Source organism: Haliotis cracherodii, unplaced genomic scaffold (assembly GCF_022045235.1).
Source record: "Haliotis cracherodii isolate W230 unplaced genomic scaffold, xgHalCrac1.p SCAF_1, whole genome shotgun sequence".
In the NCBI taxonomy this organism is placed as follows: domain Eukaryota; kingdom Metazoa; phylum Mollusca; class Gastropoda; order Lepetellida; family Haliotidae; genus Haliotis; species Haliotis cracherodii.
In genome coordinates this window covers 7,297,088-7,318,811 of record NW_027266264.1, presented here as the reverse complement: position 1 = coordinate 7,318,811, position 21,724 = coordinate 7,297,088, and the positions used below count along the sequence as shown (strand labels likewise).

General features: G+C 40.6%; 1 protein-coding gene across 1 annotated transcript in view; it reads right to left on the bottom strand.

Moving 5' to 3' along the window:
• The window catches only part of LOC139453994 (uncharacterized), a 118,926-nt gene that overhangs the window by 96,118 nt on the left and 1,084 nt on the right, over positions 1 to 21,724 (bottom strand). The window contains exon 2 of the mRNA XM_071235471.1: positions 7,083 to 8,522. Coding sequence (XP_071091572.1) covers positions 7,083 to 8,522 — 1,440 coding nt within the window. The remainder of the gene's footprint in view (positions 1 to 7,082; positions 8,523 to 21,724) is intronic.

Here is a 21,724-nt window from a genome sequence, read left to right as displayed (position 1 = left end):
TAATTGTTTTTATATCACCCATCCCGGAAGCTGCATACTGGTATTTCTGCTGAAGAAACAATTGGGGAAAATAACTTGGAGCAATATACCACGGAAGCATCAATACAAGTTTCTATACAGCATGAACTTTTTATGCACATTATAAGTCCTAATACAACAAACAAAGCATACATGATTTGTGCTTGGAAAACATAGCGAAGCTACTTTAATTGGTTATGACTGTATGCTCAATTAACTGTGTTATTACTATATGACTGTATTAATCTAATATTTTTCAATTAAAGATGTTTTGTTCCAAGAGTAAAAAAGTGAATCGAGTGATTGTGACGTGTAATCTGGATGACTGTATGTCATCGTACCCGACGGTGTGATTGCTTCGCCATCGTTCAGTTACAGTCTGCAGTGACAGGTTACAGTGAAGGGCCGCCGACTGTGACGTAAAAGCCCGTCGTTGTGACCATCTCCGCATCCCTGTAAACACGTAAACTGTAACTGATTCCCATCTCCTTACCGATGGGTGCACATTACGTTAGACTGATGAAGAAACATGTAAGGCCTGTTACTACCACGTTTCGGCGTCTCAAGATAATTCCCAGTAATGGATTGGTCACAGATAAAGTGTCCCTTGTGAATGTCTAATACTTTCAAAACATGATGCATCTAGCTGTAGCATACAGGGGCAAGTATACATGCTTATGTTTTACTGATTTCGACAACTCTGTTAGCATTTACCTCCCTCGATGACGCATTCGTTAAAGGCGTATCAATGGTTCCCCGTTGGCGTACAAGGATCCTGTGATTGTGGGTTGGAATCCCACTGTCGACAGTGCTCTTTGGATATTATTCACCAACTGTAAACGTCAAGGACCTTCAGCAATTCTAGGCTTTCCTCCCATGTTCAGCTGACATGGCAATCTAACGACAGGTTGGCGTGATTTAAATAAATATTTTCTAAGATAGCGATAAGCCTACTCTCTAATTAAATAAATTTCATATAATAATGCTATGAGAGTCATTCCTATGATTCATTATTATTGGACATTTGACCTCCATCACTTAAGTAAGTTCTGCTGTTGTTCATCGTAAAATACTTCATACATTTTCTACAGACCAATTTATTAAAAACCGTAACACGAGGCTTTGCCTATAGAACACGAAGGTCACGATGACCTTCCATCTTTATGTGACACTTCACAAGTAAGTTCGCTTCCTTGTATAAGTACATCAATGCCTTTTTTTTTAATTCGGATCCAATTTGTAAATTAACGCTGAAGAGAGGACATTTCATTCCTGTTTTCTTTCTGCAGTTGTATATTCTGACGGGTATGCATGACAAGAATGAATTGCTGGAGTGTCATGGTATTTTTAAAATCAACATGATTTTTGTGCAACTGATGATCAGAACAAGACAAAATGTGCTAGGTTAATGCGCAAGCACATCATAAATCCCACAGGAAAAGTTGATAAAAGTTATCGTTAGTTGTTTAAAATGAAAGTTTCCAAAGTTTATAAGAATGGTGTCAAAGTTACAACAAGTTCTGATTTCGCATACATTTTAATGATCTCGCGCACGGTAATGGTGTGGCATATATTGCTATTTAGTGAAAGAGTTCAGTCTGTAAATAACTTTCTAACTGTATATAGTCTGAAGTTGACTACATTGATCGTGGCTCGACAGCACACAATCTCAGCCATGTACCTTGAGGTAGTGTTACCATTGTAGATGAAGTCTTGGGCGCCGACTGTGCGCCTCCCTGACATTCACGTCGGGGTCAATGAGTTATCCTTTTGTATCTGGTTTCTCGATTTCTTTTAACTAATTCCTGCTTCACCTTTGTCCTAACGCAAGTTGTCATCTAAATGCCAATAATTCAGTTGAGTGCTAAACCTCAGAAAGGTGGTTTAACACCAAACCGCTTTCTGTTTCTATGGATCTGAATTTTATGTTACTATAAGGAACGATAATTCCCTTAAAAGTTACCATCTTTCTTAAAATGATGTTCGTTTAAGGTGGCTGGATGTGATATTTATTCCAAAATGGACAATGGATATTTGCAGATTTGGAGAATAGATTATCTAAAAAAAAATTCTTAAATTATGTGATTCGTCTGTCCTTGAAAAATTGAAGGACAAATGTTGCTTAAGAGTAGTCAAGTGGTATCTCATTGGTAGCCGGGTGGTAGTCCATTACTAGTCCAATGGTCAGCAAAGTGGTAGCTCAGTGGATAGTCATGTCCTTACTTCAGTCAAGTGGTAACCCAGTGGTAGATTAGAGGTTGTCATATCATTGTCAAGCGGTATTCCAGTGGTAGCCCAGTAGTACCCTAACAGTAGTCCAGTCATAGCCTAGTGGTAGCCAAATGTTTGTCTAGTTACAGCTCAGTGGTAGCCAAGTAGTAGTCCAGTTATCGTAAAGCGGTAGCCATTGGAAGTTCATTGGTAGTCCAGTGATACAGCAGTTATGGTCCAGTGGTTTCCCAGTTAAAATTCACTGTTATCCTTGAGGTAACTTCATGGGTTCCAGTGGTATTCCTAGGCCAGAAGTCAGTTCGGATTCAATAACACACAACTCATGTTTACTGAACAACAAAAGTTCCTGTGCCATTGAATAAGATTTAATGCAAAATTATGTTTTTCACCAAATCTGAAACAATTTCGCTTTGCAACAGATAAAAGACTCCTGGAAGTCTTCAAATGGTTTAATTTGCCATACTGACTTCAGAAAATGCATGATTTCATAAATAAACATGAACATGCCAAAATGTCAATTTACAAATCAAAAGCGTGTGTGTCCACGTCTGGTTGCGATGCAAGCAACACATCTTCGTCTCATGGAATGGGCCAGGCGTCGCACAACGTCCTGTGGGATATCTGTCCATATCTGCTGGAGCATGTTTCGAAGTTCCTGGAGTGTGGAACACGTGGTTGACGTCGTAGGCGCCGATCCATCTCATCCCACATGTGCTCGATTGGTGAGAGATCAGGGGAGCGAGCCGGCCAGGGGATGACATTCACGTTGTTTTGTTGAAGAGAATCCTGAACAAGTCGAGCAATATGAGGCTGGGCGTTGTCAGGTTGAAAGGTAATACCTGGGCCATGACGACGCAAAAAATGGTAGAACAACAGGGCCGATGATCTCGTCGCGTTAGCGGTGTCTTTTGGGATTTTCCTCTACCACTATCAAACGGGTCCTCTGTCTTGCTGTAATTCCACCCCATACCATAACGCTCCCGCCCCCGAGCCGATCTTCTTCCATGACATAATGATTGACGTAACGTTCACCTCGACGTCGGTTCACTCGAATCCGTCCATCGCTGAGGCTGAGGTGAAAACGAGACTCGTCAGTGAATAGAACTTGGCCCCACTGCATGGCCGTCCAGCGTAGACGCTGTCTGCACCACTGTAGACGTGCTTGACGGTGGTTTCCTGTCAAAATGGGACGTCTGGCGGATCTTCTGGCAACAATCCCTGCATATCTGAGGCGACGACGTACGCTTTGTGAAGATATTCGAAGAAGGCCAGGGATGCTTCTTGCAGTCACTGTTGCTGGCTGGAATCGATTTCTTAGGTGTGTTGTTCGAATCCAGTTGTCTTGTCGATTATTGGTTACGCGTGGCCTGCCACTCCGAGGATGGTCTCCGACTGCATTCGTTTGTTGCCAACGTTGCCATAAACACCAAATGGTGTTTCTGTGGACGTTAAATTGTCTTGCAACATCACGTTGACTCGATCATGCTTCAAGCATACCAATGGCTCGAAGACGTTCACTTTCGGACAATCGTGGCATTTCGTAATGTTGAATAATTGCTTAATTTTGTTGTTTTTCTGAGTGGTTGTTGTCAGCACGATGTTAGACAATGCATACGGAATCCCGTTAACGCACAAGTTTTTTAATCCATTCTTGGGTAGTGAAATGCATGGGGCTTGCATAAAAGTCAACTTTTCTGCTTTTCTTTAGCAGTTGCGTTTTTGTGACTTGATTCCATACATGTACTACAATATTGAAAACCAAACTTTACTTGTTTGAAAAATTCACTAAAATATTGGTGTCACAGAAACTTTTGTTGTTGAGTATATATTTAGTATGCGTTATCGGGTTTTATTCCCATTGATAGGAATGAACACACGATGCTATTTAAATGGTGGCTTAGTGGGTTAGATCGCTGACTTTGAGTACTGACGATTAGGTGCCTTACTCTGGCGGTGTGGGTTCGAATCCCGGATGGGACTCTACCCAAAAAAGTACTAGAATCTGTACTATCCTTAGAAAGTGTTATTCCAAACATAACATTTGTTACATTGATAAAACATTTTAGAACCATTCCGGAAATGCGTTCCATCTGATGGGCTTGGGCCTTTATTTCTCCTATAAACATCTAGTGTAAACTATAAAGTGCTGGACCGCCTACGTGGTCTAATGGTAGAGCGTCCGCCCGGAGAGCGGAAAGTCCGGGGTTCGATCCCCGACCGCGTCATACCAAAAGACGTTAAAAGATGTTACTTGTTGTTACCCTGTCTGGCGCTCGGCATTAAGGGGTTAAAACAAGGACTGGTCGGCTCGGAGTCAGTATACTGTGTCTGAGTGGGGTATTCATGTTAAACTGCGGCATGGTATCTCAGTGTGCTAGCACTATAAATCGGCATCAGTCCGGACTAGTACAAGCAGCCACATACACACACATACACGTGCATGCAGGTCGCTATATAAGTGCAATAATCTTGGACGCGACGTTAAACCCAATTTCACCTCACCTATAAAGTGCTATTTAAGTGGTTTAAATCCATACTTATGATCCACGTATACGGATAGGAGGAGAGGCATTATATATCTATTCTGTATTGTATTTTTGGAACAAGTATTAATATTTTTAGAAACTGACATTTCTACAGTGTCCTTTGCATATCCAAACACTTGTCCACGTTATTCAAAGAGACATAAGTGATACTGTCGTCTTAATCAATCCTTGTTTAGTTGGTCATAGTACCAGTAACACCTAAATGTTTGTAACTGCTCAGAAAAACGAATTTCACAATGTTGCCAGAAAAAATATATACAGGGTAGTGTCATCACCAGATAATAACCAGTCTCGATTTCCCATCGAAACAAATTCAAATGGACGTAAAAGGTGAAAAAGACGTGACAATTACATGAATGTATCCCTTAAAATCATTGATAACACCAGGTGTCCGCGACAAGGGTATGATACAATACTCCGTTCTGGTCCCCGGCAACAACGACAACAACAATATCAACTTGACAGGGGTTGGCCCTTGTCATTTTAAAGTGAACATCTTGTGAGCTTGTACTTTCCAGTCCCACAAGAATGGTCAATTCGTCGTGAATATCCACCATGTCATGTCACAAACGTGTGTATTATGTTATCAAAACTTCCAACTGCACGGGGCTATTGCAGGGGAAATTGTACTGATTAATTGTCACAAACAGAAGGAAGACGTCTCTGGAAATAATTTGATGTTGAAACATGGAATTGTAGAAAAGGAGAGAATTCAACAACACAGGTTCAAGAATTTCAATCGTTTGGATTGATGAAAGTAAGACAGGATGTTTAAAGTGGATGTCGTTGCCACTTGGGAGATCAGGGCACATGGTGACCAAATGGTTTGTCAAGATTCATAGAGCAGTTGCTGAGAAGAAAGACAAAGTTTCAGATAAAAATATATTCTATTGTTTCAAGTATTTTAAACCTCCGTGATTAAGGAGGAAGAAAAATAATTATCTTTTTTCCGGAAATAATTTCCAGATGCAGTGTAGATCTTAGTTCAGGAACATGACCAGCCTGACCTGAGGTAGCACAGACACAGAGAAGTGGCAATTTACACCCCTATACCGTCTCAACTCGACCCCGACCCTCAATCGGTAACCATTACTCTCTTCAATATTGCTACGTGTTTACATATATCTTTACATCATTAGGTATCCGAGGAAATGCTTTCTACTGATTCTGTACAAAATCAACTTGTGTCCTATGATATCATTTGCTACTTTGGAAGCAGACAGTTAGGAAATAAATAAAATCTTATTATTGGGAGAAGTGATGTGTCTGCGATATGACACCGCAGTTAATAGCAACGAATTCGGCTGATTAAAGATAATAACTTTGCTGGGGACTTAAACCTTCACGTTCGCGTCTTCTAAAAGCGACGTGTAACGGATGATGTCATCGTGACCCGGGCGTCCACAAGGGAATGGGCATTTAACAGATTTCGTGCCATACTTTAATGCTGACATTTCCAACTTAAGAATTGTTATTTTGTACGTTTGCTGAATGCACATCATCTGAACAATTGCTGGTACACTGGCAATGATATCTTTGCATCAACGAGTGAGTGAGTTAGGTTTAACACCGTTTTGAACAATATCCCAGTGATGTCACGGCGTCCCCGCTTATTGTGGGAGGAAACCCAGAAGTGATGCAGGTCTCAAATGTTTACTGCATGAAAGAAGAAGGAAACGTAAAGAGGTTTCACAAACATTGCTTTAATATAAATCAACTTCTTCTATTTCTAAGCCATGTTTATGTGTGTTTTCATAACGGTGGTGTTCAAGGTTGACATGACATTTCGAAATTGCCAAATAGACCAACCCTCATGACGAACAACTGACAAGAGAGAAAAGCCTTAACTGAATGTAACGTTTCGTTAAAAGTTGAAAACTACGCATTCGTTGTTTAAAAAAGGAAAGGAAAACTATTAAATCAAACTACAAGTGTTGTTATATAGCATACGTCTTAGAACGTCTAATATCCTTTGGGAATGCGATGGGAGGCCAAGAAATGTTATTTAGTGAATTAGGTTGTCAAGTCCATTCAATCTTTAAATAACTCTTTTCTGACTGTATATAGTCTGGAGTTGACTACATTGATCGTGTATTGACAGCACACAATCTCAGCCCCGTACCTTAAGGTAGTGTTAGCATTGTAGATGAACTTTTCGGGCGCCGCCTGTGCGCTTCTCTGACATTTAAGTCAGTGCCAATGAGTTTTCCTTTTGTGTTTGGTTTCTCAAATTCTTTTAGCTAATTCCTAATTCAACCTTGCCCGAACGGAAGGTATCTACAATACCTGTCAATATTTCTGTTGTGGTACAATCGGTAAAAACGTTGATGAAAGTATCATCTGCATAGATGTAAGTATCTTCTGCATAGATGTAAGTATCTTCTGCATAGATGTAAGTATCTTCTGCATAGATGTAGGTATCATCTGCATAGATGTAGGTATCATCTGCATAGATGTAAGTATCTTCTGCATAGATGTAAGTATCATCTGCATAGATGTAAGTATCATCTGCATAGATGTAAGTATCATCTGCATAGATGTAGGTATCATCTGCATAGATGTAAGTATCTTCTGCATAGATGTAAGTATCATCTGCATAGATGTAAGTATCATCTGCATAGATGTAGGTATCATCTGCATAGATGTAAGTATCATCTGCATAGATGTAGGTATCATCTGCATAGATGTAGGTATCATCTGCATAGATGTAAGTATCTTCTGCATAGATGTAGGTATCATCTGCATAGATGTAGGTATCATCTGCATAGATGTAAGTATCTTCTGCATAGATGTAAGTATCATCTGCATAGATGTAAGTATCATCTGCATAGATGTAGGTATCATCTGCATAGATGTAGGTATCATCTGCATAGATGTAAGTATCATCTGCATAGATGTAAGTATCATCTGCATAGATGTAGGTATCATCTGCATAGATGTAGGTATCATCTGCATAGATGTAAGTATCATCTGCATAGATGTAAGTATCATCTGCATAGATGTAGGTATCATCTGCATAGATGTAAGTATCATCTGCATAGATGTAGGTATAATCTGCATAGATGTAGGTATCATCTGCATAGATGTAAGTATCTTCTGCATAGATGTAAGTATCATCTGCATAGATGTAGGTATCATCTGCATAGATGTAAGTATCATCTGCATAGATGTAAGTATCATCTGCATAGATGTAGGTATCATCTGCATAGATGTAAGTATCTTCTGCATAGATGTAGGTATCATCTGCATAGATGTAAGTATCTTCTGCATAGATGTAAGTATCTTCTGCATAGATGTAAGTATCATCTGCATAGATGTAAGTATCATCTGCATAGATGTAGGTATCATCTGCATAGATGTAGGTATCATCTGCATAGATGTAAGTATCATCTGCATAGATGTAAGTATCTTCTGCATAGATGTAAGTATCATCTGCATAGATGTAATTATCTTCTGCATAGATGTAGGTATCTTCTGCATAGATGTAAGTATCTTCTGCATAGATGTAGGTATCATCTGCATAGATGTAAGTATCATCTGCATAGATGTAAGTATCATCTGCATAGATGTAGGTATCATCTGCATAGATGTAAGTATCTTCTGCATAGATGTAAGTATCATCTGCATAGATGTAAGTATCTTCTGCATAGATGTAGGTATCATCTGCATAGATGTAAGTATCTTCTGCATAGATGTAAGTATCATTTGCATAGATGTAAGTATCATCTGCATAGATGTAAGTATCATCTGCATAGATGTAAGTATCATCTGCATAGATGTAAGTATCTTCTGCATAGATGTAAGTATCATCTGCATAGATGTAAGTATCATCTGCATAGATGTAGGTATCATCTGCATAGATGTAGGTATCATCTACGTTGATGATATGTTGCTGTTTTTAAAATGTGGCACTAATACGCTTCCACACAATCGTTGCGTTAATCTTTCTCTCTCTCTCTCTCTCTCTCTCCCCCCTTCTCTCTCTCTCTCTCTCTCTCTCTCTCTCTACATACTATATATATCTACTGACTTGATATGAGAAGGACGTGTTACAGCCAAACATTTAACACAATGTTGCTAGTCTATGGCATCAACATCAACAACAGCAGTTACAGAAATATCAAGCTGACATGGATTGGTCCTTGATATTTCATAGTAAACGGACCTAATATTAAATATTTGGAGCATATGACCCCTACTTTCAAAAGAATGGTCAGTTTGATGTTGATATCCACTGTGTCATGTCCGAACATGTACTATGTCTTTAAAACACCGTACCATACGGGGCTATTGCTGGGGAAAATGTACTGATTAACTGTCACAAACAGAAGAGAGACGTCAATTTGAGATTCATGGTCAAGCTTCCATGAATTGCAGAACAGATGTGCAGGAGACATACAACACGGGTTGACAACCCAAATCTTTGAAAAGGTAGTTTCTATTCTAGAAAAAGTATTAACAGATGCCTTGTTTCCGTTGCTCGTTCTCCGTCGTGACGGACGTTGGCGTCAATTGGAAGAGCATGGCGCGTGCGCGTGGATGGTTTGTCACGAGGGATACAACCACTGTAGATAAGAACACGACGTTTAAAGAGTAAAAGACTTTTTCGAAAGTATTTAAAATCTTTCAGGCCTAGGGAAATAACAAACTTTCCAAAGCTCACCACAGATGTAATGTTTGCAAGTTTGTTGTGAAAAAGATTAAGTGGCAAATGAAAAAATGTCATATTTCTCGATGGTTTATTGGCAAATGAAAAAGGATGTCTCTTTTATTGATGGTTAATCAAAGAAATTGAGGTGAATGTATGGAAGTTATCATTTACCTAAAAAAACAAAAGTTTGACTTTTGTTAGAACTCCCTTCGGATTGAGATTTATTTTCAGAACAGTACCGAATAAGACTGATACAACATCCATTTGCATGACACTTCACTGAGAAACGCTTATTTATTCAGGTCTTATTAACAAAATCCTGCTTTCGTCTGTAGAAACAAAGAAAATGGTGTCTTTAATTACGCATCGTGATCGATTTTTCAACTCTGAATTTAGCTCTCTTTTTGGGGTCTTGTTGAACTCTGTGGAAAATGATTTTAAATTGATGGATGTCACTTACCTACTTTGGTTAAATGAAAATACGTCCCCATATTAATTCACAAAGTGTTTTGTTATTTTACGGTTTCATTGTGAACATTGTCACCGCTAAGCCCTAAGATGGATTTTTGTAAGATTCCAAACGAAACATGTCTGAATGTTCATGTCGAGTCGTAGCCTTACTTGATAGATATTCACATTTAAGGAGTTTGTTTGGAAGAAACATAGTAGAACTCAGAAACGTGCGAGCTCTCGTATCTTTGGTAGATCTTACTATGGTCTTACTATGGACCCGTGAAGAGCCGCGTTAGAAAAGGTCTTCAGCAACCCATGCTTGCCGTAAAAGGCGACTATGCTTGTCGTAAGAGGCGACAAAACGGGGTCGGGCGGTCAGGCTCGCTGACCTGGTTCATGCATTTCATCGTAACCAAATTGCGAAGATCGATGCCCATGATGTCAATCACTGGATTGTCTGGTCCACACTCGTTTATTTACAGACCGCTGTCATATAGTGGGAATATTGCTGAGAACGGCGTTAACAACAAACAGACCAACTGTGGTCTGGCCTCGAATAAATAAGAATTTTGTTTTTGTATGAATATGTATTTTCGCTAACCCAAAAAATACAAACGACTCTGTGGAGGTAAAAATTGCAAACGCGAATGAACCACCAAACATCTTCCTGACATCCGTTAACAACAGTCAACATGAACATGACGTCACGTGTTTGTGACCTCACCTGGGACATGTTACAATGTAGTTGCACATTTTGTACCATAAAATATACAATCTACAGATACAATGCCGTGGATTCAAGGCTTACAAATGTCCACCGTTCAGCAATACCAAGCATGAATCACAACGAGACCTATTGGTAGACCAAGAATCCTAATCTTGGCGGACATGGTTTCGAACTGACGACCAGCGGATCCGGGCACGTTCCTCACTACAGCGAATTGCGGCGCCTTATACCAATAGACCAGCGATGCTGTCGGAAAACCTTAGATTTACATTAAATAACTATGGCATTACTTAAACAGGACGACTAAATTGTTATCAGATCACACAATTCTTGGTATTCTGGAAGTGAGCTGTAAATTCACTATGGCCCATTTGTCAGTTGATTCTGAATAAACTGTCTGTCTGTCTGATTAAAAGACCGTTCCCTTATTTCATACCGTTCAGATGTATGTATATATGCACACGGTCAAAACCTATTCTTACATTCAGATTAGATAGATGTAAACAGTCATATATAAATGTAGAAACTGCACTTGGTATTGATTCTGATATTTGTTCCTGGCGTCTGGTTGCAAAATTGTTTTTTTCAGAAATAAATGAATGCTTATATCAGTCAGATACATTTGGAGTGAGAGCAATATCAGCTTCACGTGCAGATGTGTACATGATGAGATATACAAGATATTCCAGGCTATATTATACCAAGATATTGACGGTTGTTAAAATGATGGTGTTTTGCACAAACCAAAAACTCAGAAACGTTTTGTTCTAATTGTGACATTGATGCTGGTGCCAATATAATGATGAATCTAAGATACGAATTTAAGATCTGCAGATCCTGGCACGGTAAAGGGACCCAACTGTGTACTGCAAATTGAATTTAATGGATTGTAAATACCCATACATTATACATATAAACATAGCTGCATTGTAGGTTAAAGAGCTACTGACAACCTGGATACCATCCTTCAAATTATTTAGTAACGATTGCATACTCTGACCTGGAACCCCGAGATATAATATGGAAAGGCTTAAGCCCGCTTGAAACGTGTGACTCGGAGTTCGAAATCCAAAATGCTTTTGGATGCTTTAAATTGGTCGGGGATACGTTCAAAGTAAATAGCTACATATAAAACTCGCAGATCACGGAATGGCATCTAAAATCAAATAACCTTGAACCCAAATGCTTATTAAAGTGATAGTAAAGACGTACTAGGCACGCAGGATAGAGGTAAAATAGGGTAGTATAACACAAGCGACCCTTGAGATGTATCTTATTTGTTGCCTAAAACTGGACCACTCTTCAGAGCACCCTTGCCTTTATGAGAGAGCACACTGTGGTTGGACTGCCGTCTGAAACTTCCATCCTTCCTTGGCAATAGCCAAGGACCTCAATCTGAACAGGGTTGAGTTTATATGCTCTCGGAGATGCAAGGGGGACGAGGGGGGCAAACGGGTCGGGAATGCAATTTGGAAACAAGGGCATCGTAGCGTAGATAGACTGTGCTGAGAATAAATTGATCGAAAAGTAATTCGCTACATGACTGTCAGGTTCGGAGGGATTGCAATGAAGTAACTATCTTTATCAAATTACTTATTTGTAATCAAGCATCTGTGTTGGAGGCGCAAATGTCAGGCCCTCCAAGAAAGCTATATCCCAACACTGGTAGTCTTACCCGTGTCGGATATTGCAATGAACGCGTGCGTGCTCAATCGAAAACACAACCCTCAAAACACTAATTTTTTTCTTGCTCAATTACCGAAAATCCATCCTCTGTACTTGATACGTCTCTGAGCTCTGTGGAATAAATCTCAGTTTAGGACATCTTCTTTGATTAGTCTGTTAAACTTCCTGGGATCCTGATTAAACCCGGACAATGCTGAACATCCGACAGGGAACAGTTGCTTTGTGTAGAGGAACCTGAAGCAAATGGGGATCAAACAAATGATCAAACCGCTAACATTCAGGTAACAATGGGGGTCTGAACCTCTCCAAGGCAAGCACGCGTACATCACTAATGTCTCTGCTTTTGACATGGTATGAAGTCATAACACACTGATTTTAAAAACTTTGATCTACCATTTTCTGTAGGAAGTCTTCCTATAATAACCATTCGGGGAGGATTCTCGTAACAATGTGTTGCCGATGGTTCTTTTGATCATAGTTGCTGTGTATTTTAGAACGTCAGTGGATTTTATGCATCAAAGTTTAATGACACAAAGTTTCTGCTCGAAATGTTATTTGTATCTAATAGTTGCGCAGTATTTACGGATCGATGAGACGGATCAGTATGCCCAGTACGATGGGATAAATTATTACTGAAGAGCAAAAGGTCACGTCTATCTTTTGGAGAAACAGGAAATAATTCTTGTCACAATAAATTTAATCGGTTTCAGAATCAGCTTAGACTGGCTGTGAAAGGCGTCATTTCTAACTCGGAAGACGTAGACATTGCAGGGCTCTAACTATACAGTTGCTTGTTCATTCGTCAGTTCTGACCGTGCGCAAAATATGCACATGTCGGAAAGCGCACGTTAAATTCCCAATTTAAGTATGTAAAGTCAGTTCTGTGTAACTTCCAGTCTATTGAAGACCTAAACAAAAACGAGCAAGTCATTTAAAATGAGAAGGCGGGCCTCATTGACCGTGAGGTGCATTCGGTGCAAAATAAATCATTGCGTCATCCCGTGACTGCGCCTCACTTTGGTTCACCTTGTGTGGTTTGGCTTTTCCCAATAAATGAGCCGGAACATGCAGTTTCATAACTAGGCTTGGGTTTCAATGGAGGGGAGTGGGTTCCAAACGAAGAAACACATACAACCTACACTCAGTTAGAGAGTATACTTTTGTGTCGCTTTTTTTTATCCCAACAAAGACACGATGGGGACATCAAACTCTACGATATATTTCTACCGTTGGGGGAATCACACCAGGGTCTTCAGCATTACAAGCTAATGATTTACGACCTGGCCACCGCTCCTCACAGGCAACCGTGCAACTGTACCCATTCATTCTGATCAACACCCGTGATGACCCGGGTTAGAATTGGTGCTCACCTACCCGTGATTGTCGTAAAAGGCGGCTGACGGGATCGGGTGGTCAGGCTCGCTGACTTGGTTAATGCATGTCATCGTATCCCAGGATGTCAATCTCTGGATTGAGCGAGTGGTCAGACTCGATTATTTACAGACCGCCGTCATATAGCTGGAATATCGCTGATTGCAGCGTTAAACAACAAACAAACTTGTATGTGTTTCACCTACAAAATGTGACAGACATGGTCAATCAGTGAGACGGGCCCAGATCATCTGACACAAGCGGACGGATTGCATAGCTAGTCGTGGCGTCGGGCAAGGCCGTCGCCTCACCAACAACAACGTGGGAGATGAAGAATCGCCTTTCGACTTCCTGCCTGTGTGTAAATGACAGAGCGGGTCTCCGCAGAGGGGACATTGCTCCCAGAGTGCGTTCTGTCAAGTGACTACTCAATGTGTACCTCGTCGCACGTTATTCCCAGTCAACAATACACATGGCCACTGTCTCCCAAAACTACAACCTTGAGCTTTGGCTTCCGTTGTCCAACCTGAATTACCACCCGAGGGCAAACGTATGCCCTTGGACAACCTATTCAATATATATAAAAACCTACTGCGTCTCGTTTACATAATAAGGGTACGTTCGTAATCGACGGTTGTATATCTCATAAAAGTTACACGTCCAATGAAATAACATATAACTCCATGCACCAAACTTCGTGAATAGTATTTCACAGTGCGGAGGACACTGGTTCTTCCCATTACAAGGAATCACCAATACTTCACCCCGTTTCAGTTACCCCCGTCACTTTTGTTTAAGGGAGACTATTCTTCACGGCATGGTTTCCGTCTTAAGTTCAGATCTCGATATTGATAGTAGTGTAATTGGCGTCCTCTAAAGCCTGTAAAAGGCGTCCAGTAGTCTGTCTTACAGACCCTTATACAAATATATATCAAATACAGCCCATGCAAGTCTGTAATGTTTGGAAAGTCGAGATTACTGCAGCATCTGAAAATGAAGAGAGTCTCTTGGTTCCCTTTTAATTTATTTTTATTGAGATAATTGAACTGGTTTTTTTCAGTACGATATGTTCATTTCATAGACTAGATGTTAGTCTAGGCGCCCAGTGACAGTAGAACTATAAAAATAGTTGACAAAAGATCTGATGTTTTACTGCGGTACTTTGCGTTGTGTTCTCTTCTCCCTGGGCAGTTTTCTTTTGTCTTTATGTTCTAGGAGGATCCCGACCGGTATACCAATTCTAATTATAGATAAAGTACAAGGAGTGAAGTTTGATTAAAAGTTTATTCAACAACAAAAAAACAACAGGGGGCAAAATCTTCCTTCACTTAATTTTAGCCTACGTATTTTCCCCCTTCCCTACCTACGTCACCCAATTCAACCTTATTACTTAAACTTGTTCTTTTAACCACCCCTCTAACTTAACTCCCAAAAGTAAAACGTCTCCAAAACAAACCTATTCAATCTCTACTCTATTTTTCCGCGTGGGCATAAGCTGCTACAGAAGGGACTACAAAGATAGGTACTATGTCAGCCGTTCAACTCCCCCTAAACTAACCTACCCACTATGTTCAAAAATATAACAATTTACCCACAATAATCTCCAGTTGACCACGTATGAAACTGAGACACTGACAATCATTGAATTGGCTTTCAGCAAACTATGACTGTCGCAAGAGGCGACCAACAGGATCGAGTGTCAGGATCGCTGTCTTGCTTGATGCATATCATCGTGTCCAAATTGCGTAGATTAATGCTCATGATGCCACTCCCTTGATCGTCTGGTCCAAGCTCGTTTTTTTACAGACAAACCAACACCAAACCTTACCTACAAGATATGTATTCTTTCGCTTGAGTTAGCTAATGACTTTTTGAACGACTTGAACCAAACACGAGGACTGCCAATGTGCCATAACTCGGTCACCTTTATCACTGGGACCCAACGGGGCTTCGATAAAGCTATATATCACATACATCCGTGATTGTAAAGACACACTGACAGACTGTGGAGGGTCATGCAACACATCATTCTCCTATCGTGATGGTGCCGCCCAGTGATGTCTCCGTGGGCATAACCCAATCACAGTCTGCTTCCTCTGCCTGTCAAGCGGTCTGGCTCACCAGTGTGAAATGTATTCCCCGTGTGACAAGAGGACATACGGATGTTGCAGCATTAATCCCCACCTGCAATGAAACACGTGTCCAAAGAGCTATACGCAGACAAAACTGATTGTAAGATGTAAACAGCGTGTCATTGACTTCCTTCTATTAACGTGTCTAGTTCTAGAAAATGGCTTAATCGTGATGTGACTGTCCAATGGTGTGTAAAACATGGATGGCAATTCTCTTATCTAAGCGCTAATCATGTGCATTGTCTCTTTCATTGTCCGTATATTCTGTCGTGGAAATGAGTGAGAGTTCTTGTCCTTCCATCATGGTAACTTGGTCCACGTTCCGACAGTCCGTCACTCACCTTCCTGACATATGGCTTTTTCATCTGGATACGCCAGTGCCAGGCTTCATTCGAGGACTTAAAATTGTCGCACATAGGCGTGAGATTTTGTCGATTGTTCCCAGTGGATGTCTGTCCTGCCGTCTGTGTTACCAGACTATGAGTTGGTGTCGGAATGTTTGCCTCCAAGGGTCCAGGTGTCCGATATGTCTTCACCAGCCAAACACTACAGCCACAATGGTCGTTAAGTCTCCGTAACACTATATCAGAACGGTCAACCCAACAGACTCCAAAAACACAGTCCGGAATGTCGGTTCCAACGAGACAGTCATCTGTTCATGTTTTATTCATAAACTTTGACACTTTTTGGCGGCAATCATGTATGAAGGCAACGTAAGCAATCGTGTTCTTTATGATGACTTCCTTGTCTGTTATGGATGCATGTATAAATAAGTGATGCCACCAGAGGCTTACATCTGTATGACATGTCTATGAAGTCGTAAATACAGATTTATCATGGGCCAAAGCACCAAGAGAATGTTTCTTAAAAATACCGTTCAGTAACCATCGTGGATATGACAAATGCCACGGAGTGAGTGTAGTTTCACGCCGCATCCAGCAAGATTAGCCAGTACATGACGGAAGCCTGTACAAACCAAGTCTGGGTCATACAACCAGCCAGATCCGACATTGTGACCATCTATGTTAGTTGGCTTAGCATGGGTGACTGTGGACCAATTCCGATATGAATCGTCAAGGGGTCCATTTCCCAGCAACGCTTAATTCTCCTGTCGCACCCACTAATGACAAAACGGATTTTAACGATGGGAACTGTTGCGTATTCATTTCGCCTATTAAGAGAGCGTGACATGGTAATCAGCGTAAATGTAAACTAACTTTAATAGATACAGAAGTAGGGAAGAGTTGTGATGAGTGAAGCGTAAGATGTTTTCTGTGAGCTGCACGTCGAAAACCGGGTTCGAATCCAGACATGGGTACACTGTGTGAAGCCCATTTCTGGTGTCCCCCGCCGTGATATTGCTGGAATATTGCTAAAAGCGGCGTAAAACCATACTCACTCACTCACGCACTCATTATGTGAGCTGCAAAGAAGCCTCTCCTAGAAACCTAACACGTCCCATTCTGTTAAGGCCAGGTTCACTCAGTGCCGATTATGGCTCCCGTTTGAGATCAGACAGCGCTACGACACGAAAAGTGAAAAAGTCGGATTACTATCCTCAATGATCTGGAATGTCCTATCATTGTCTGAACGCAGGCGTATACGTTCGTTACAGAGTCCTGCGGATCGGGAAAAGTCCAGAGAGGTATGCCAAGCACTTCTGACAGTATGGTGCGTCCCGTAACATTCGGGAAAATCGTAACTATTTCGTGACAGATTCTGCTGTATCGGATCAAAATCGTAACAATCTCCTGCGTTGTCTGGACGGTGTCCTGTAGATCGGGACGCTGTCGTGATGAACGGGCATGAATTGTTCATTGCCGTTTCTTGTCGCTTGTGTCCAGATTGCGTAAAGATTTTGCCGAATGCGAACCGTCCGATCACTGTCGGATCTCTGTCGGATCGTATTCGGGAGAATCGGGTCACTGTCGGGACAGAGTCGGCCGTTTTAATCCACGCGGAAGGTACAAATCGGATCAGATTTGGATTGAGAACTGGAGAATCGAGACGAATTCGGCTGGAAACGGCTGAATCGGGACGCTTCCTGAACAATATCTAATTGTTTGTGAATTTCCCGCCACGAACCACAGGATATTGATCAGATTTCTGAATTTTTTTATCGGGAATCAAGGACGGCAGTAAAAAACTGAATGAGTGACTGAGCCCTAACAGGTAAAAGTATGTGGAACCTACATGAGCATTTCGTCCATTTGAAGATGAACTTAAATAGCACTGACATGGGACACTGTATGCATAGATTTTTGCCCAACGTCCATGTTATGTCACAACTTCACCTCGTCAGATTATACGAGAATAGCATCCCATATCAGCGATAGGACGTAATTCGGATATTGACTGTTCGCTTGATTTCAAATTAAATAAACTGTAAAATGTCGTAATATGACCTCATTGTGAGTTTAAGCCTCATGTTTCATACCCAGACCTAGCCTGAGTGAGTATGGTTAACGCCGCTTCAAACAATATTTCAGTTATACCACGTGTAACTTGACATGCCAGGTCTTAGTCGGTTACTTATTTGGTGACAAACCAACGAGCAGGAGTATGTGACAAACCAGGAACAGATGTGTTATCAGGGCAAATATGACGGCCGCTTCCACCACCATGTCTCCGGCAAGCCACTGTGGAAACGCCACGTAGGCTGAGACAATTTGGCCTCCGTGCCTCCTCTACTACTGAATGATCGTCTTTGATATTTACACCACCATTTTGACAGTATTTCGGCGATGGTCAGTTCTATATGGGATGGAACCCAGATATTTTAACTTTGTTAAGTGAGGGAGCTAGTTGGATTTTACGCCGCTTTTCGCAATATTCCAGCAATCTGAGTGAGTGAGTATGGTTTTACGCCGCTTTTAGCAATATTCCAGCAATATCACGGCGGGGGACACGAAAGATGGGCTTCACACATTGTATCAATGTCGGGAATCGAACCCAGGTCCTCGGCGTGACGAGCGAACACTTTATCCACTAGGATACCCGACCTCCCCTCCAGCAATATCACGACGGGAGACACCAGACATGAGCTTTACACCTTGTACCAATGTTAAATTCACGAGCACGGGTATGATGCTGAAACACAAGAATATCACCTTACAAATACCATCTCCGAAACAGCTAAGGAGGCAATAATACGGAGCGACCACGTTGCCATCCAGTCTCATAATCTATCCCGGAGTAGCCTTTTATGACATACTGAAGTTAAATACTTGGATTGAGATAACATATATTAGAACCTAAACTTCCCTTCTGATAGTAAATCCATAGTTCAAGAATAAAGAAATTAATAAAAAACACAAAGTAACTTATGTTAGCGTTATGTACTGACATCATGTTATTGACAAACTGGAATATTGGAATTCCAGAATAGTTATACATGCAAAGCTGAACACACTCTAGAAACTTTAGTAATTGCCTAGCCTTTACTTAAAAATGTAACTAACCGTCTTTTTCCGTGTAATTATATTTCAAAAAGTTACTTAATTTCTTTCACGTTTTAAAATCGGAGACTTCTTGTAACTTCAAAGAGTTGAAGCCTTAAACATTAAAAACTCAGTGGTAGAGTGGCAGTATAAATGTCTATTAGAATCCAACTCTTCTTTCTTGAAAGACCTGCCGTAAAAACGTACCTGTGCGAAAACATCGACAGAACTGTTTTTACGTGAGGTTTGATAGATTTACATCACCGTTTACTTTTCAGTTTGACCAAAATGCGCGTATGCGGAATTATCTAAAGCCAGTTGTACTATGGTGTGTGTTTCCGATCTTTCGTAAATTTCCCTCGCGCTAAAACAAATATTCTTGTCCGCCCATCTCAGTATATGCGATCTCCCTCTGAACAAAATAAATGATTTTTTTCAAGTAGTTTTCTCACTATGTTGTATCGAGGTACGTGTACATAACTGTGCATACTAGCTTCGGATATTTGACGTCTTGTAATTTCTCCGCATTTTCCCATTCTTTTAAGCTAACAACAACGATGCAGCAAGCCGGTTATAACACTATAGCTAACGATATCGTGGGGTTGAAAACATGTCCTTGAGGTCATAATAGGTGTAGACCATCTTTGCATGTATCGTACTATATAACAGACAACGTATCAGTGGGTTTTGTCTTAATTTCTCACCCACTGACCACTCCATCGTTAAACATAATCATAAGAATACCACAGCCCTCCGACGACATCCTCGAAAAGGTGAGCATATCCTGGGCCACCAGTGGCACGCATCACAAACACATACAAAGGCAAGGCAATTGTTCACCTGAGATAATACGGAAAATAGGGAATTGCATCGGGCATACTTTTGACACTGATGCGTCAAATTTGGAAATGTCGTCCACATGACTACCATCATTTCTTTAAAGCCTTGAATTTTGTGACCATAATCATTCAACCCTTGACCAAGATTCGCGTGGGGCTCTTTGAAAACATCGTAGAAAGAGCATGATCGATTTTTCTCGACAGTTGTGAAATGTAGACACCAAAGGTTGGAGCTGCTGGAATATTGTTCCTCAAAAAAGTGAAGGGTGACTTATGGAAAGTTGAAGCCATCACTCTTGTCATGCACTCTGTGGAGAGGTTTTTGTCACACTGAATCTTTATGCATAGATCTTTGCATAAGCCTCTTTTATTTCTAGCTCATGTGGGTAAATCAGTGGAAAGGATATGACTTATTGAACGATATCAGATCATCGATATACCTGAAGCTTATATAATAAGTTAACAGTCTTACCAAATATTGATTTTGCCGATCAGAAAGTCTGATTCATATGAATAAGGAACCCGAATATCAAGGAAATTAGCAAATAGGAATACCTAATTGTCCTATCCTCAAATTTCACATAGATGTTATCTTTGACGAAATTGAGGATTACACATATTGTTTCAATTCAGATGCCATTTGATTACAGTTTTGTAAAATATCCTGAACCTCATCTGAACAGTTAGTGACAAATGCCTCAAAGATCAAGGAATGAAGTTTTTCCTTAAGTTTGAAGTGTGAGATAATTGATAGTGGTGTACAAAGTGTTTGACAAAGCATACCCTTCGAACTTTGAGAATCAACAAGTTCTTTGATCAAACAATTAATGTAAAGATGCTTACATATAATGATTATGTTATTTGAGGCCTTGTCAGTGGGAACAACTACAAACGTTTCATGTAGGACAGCCAGACTTCCGGTGAAAGCTTGCTGGGACAGAATGGATGTACTCTAATTCTGTTTCCCATATTTCACTTTTTGCTTTCTACCAATGACATCACCACGCGCTGACTAGGGCCGCTCTGAAAGACATTCAACATCTTCATCTTCTCTATGCAACGTCCAGATTTACACAGATACGTTTGGAACGAACAGAGTCAAGATCTGATTCTTATATTTCATATAGTTATCTAGATGATGTCATCCACACTGACCCACGTGTTCAATACCACAGTTTCTAGTCAAAACGTTTTTCAACAAGGCAAAAATAGCGTTGGTAACAACACATTAATGCGCGAAACTATGGACAATGCATAGACGATGTGCAAGTTTGTTATTCGAACATCGACAATCTTCAGGCCAGGAAACCAGCACGAAACAGTAATTTAAACATTTTGAATTATTCACAACCATGAAGTGACATTTTTAACACGCCAGACTAGTTTGTGTTGATATAACAAGAATTTAACTGCAGTTTCCCTGATTGAGGAATTGTACATATCGACTATCGCACTTCCCCAGCCAAATTCTACCAACCATTCGGAACAGAGTGCCAAGAGTAATGCAAGATACACAGAAACACAAAAACGTAGGGAAACTAAGTGTTATTATGTGTGAAAGTCACACCAAGCCGTTTTTACTATTTACACTTTAACTCGAGCAATTTTCTTACGATTTACTTAAAAGAG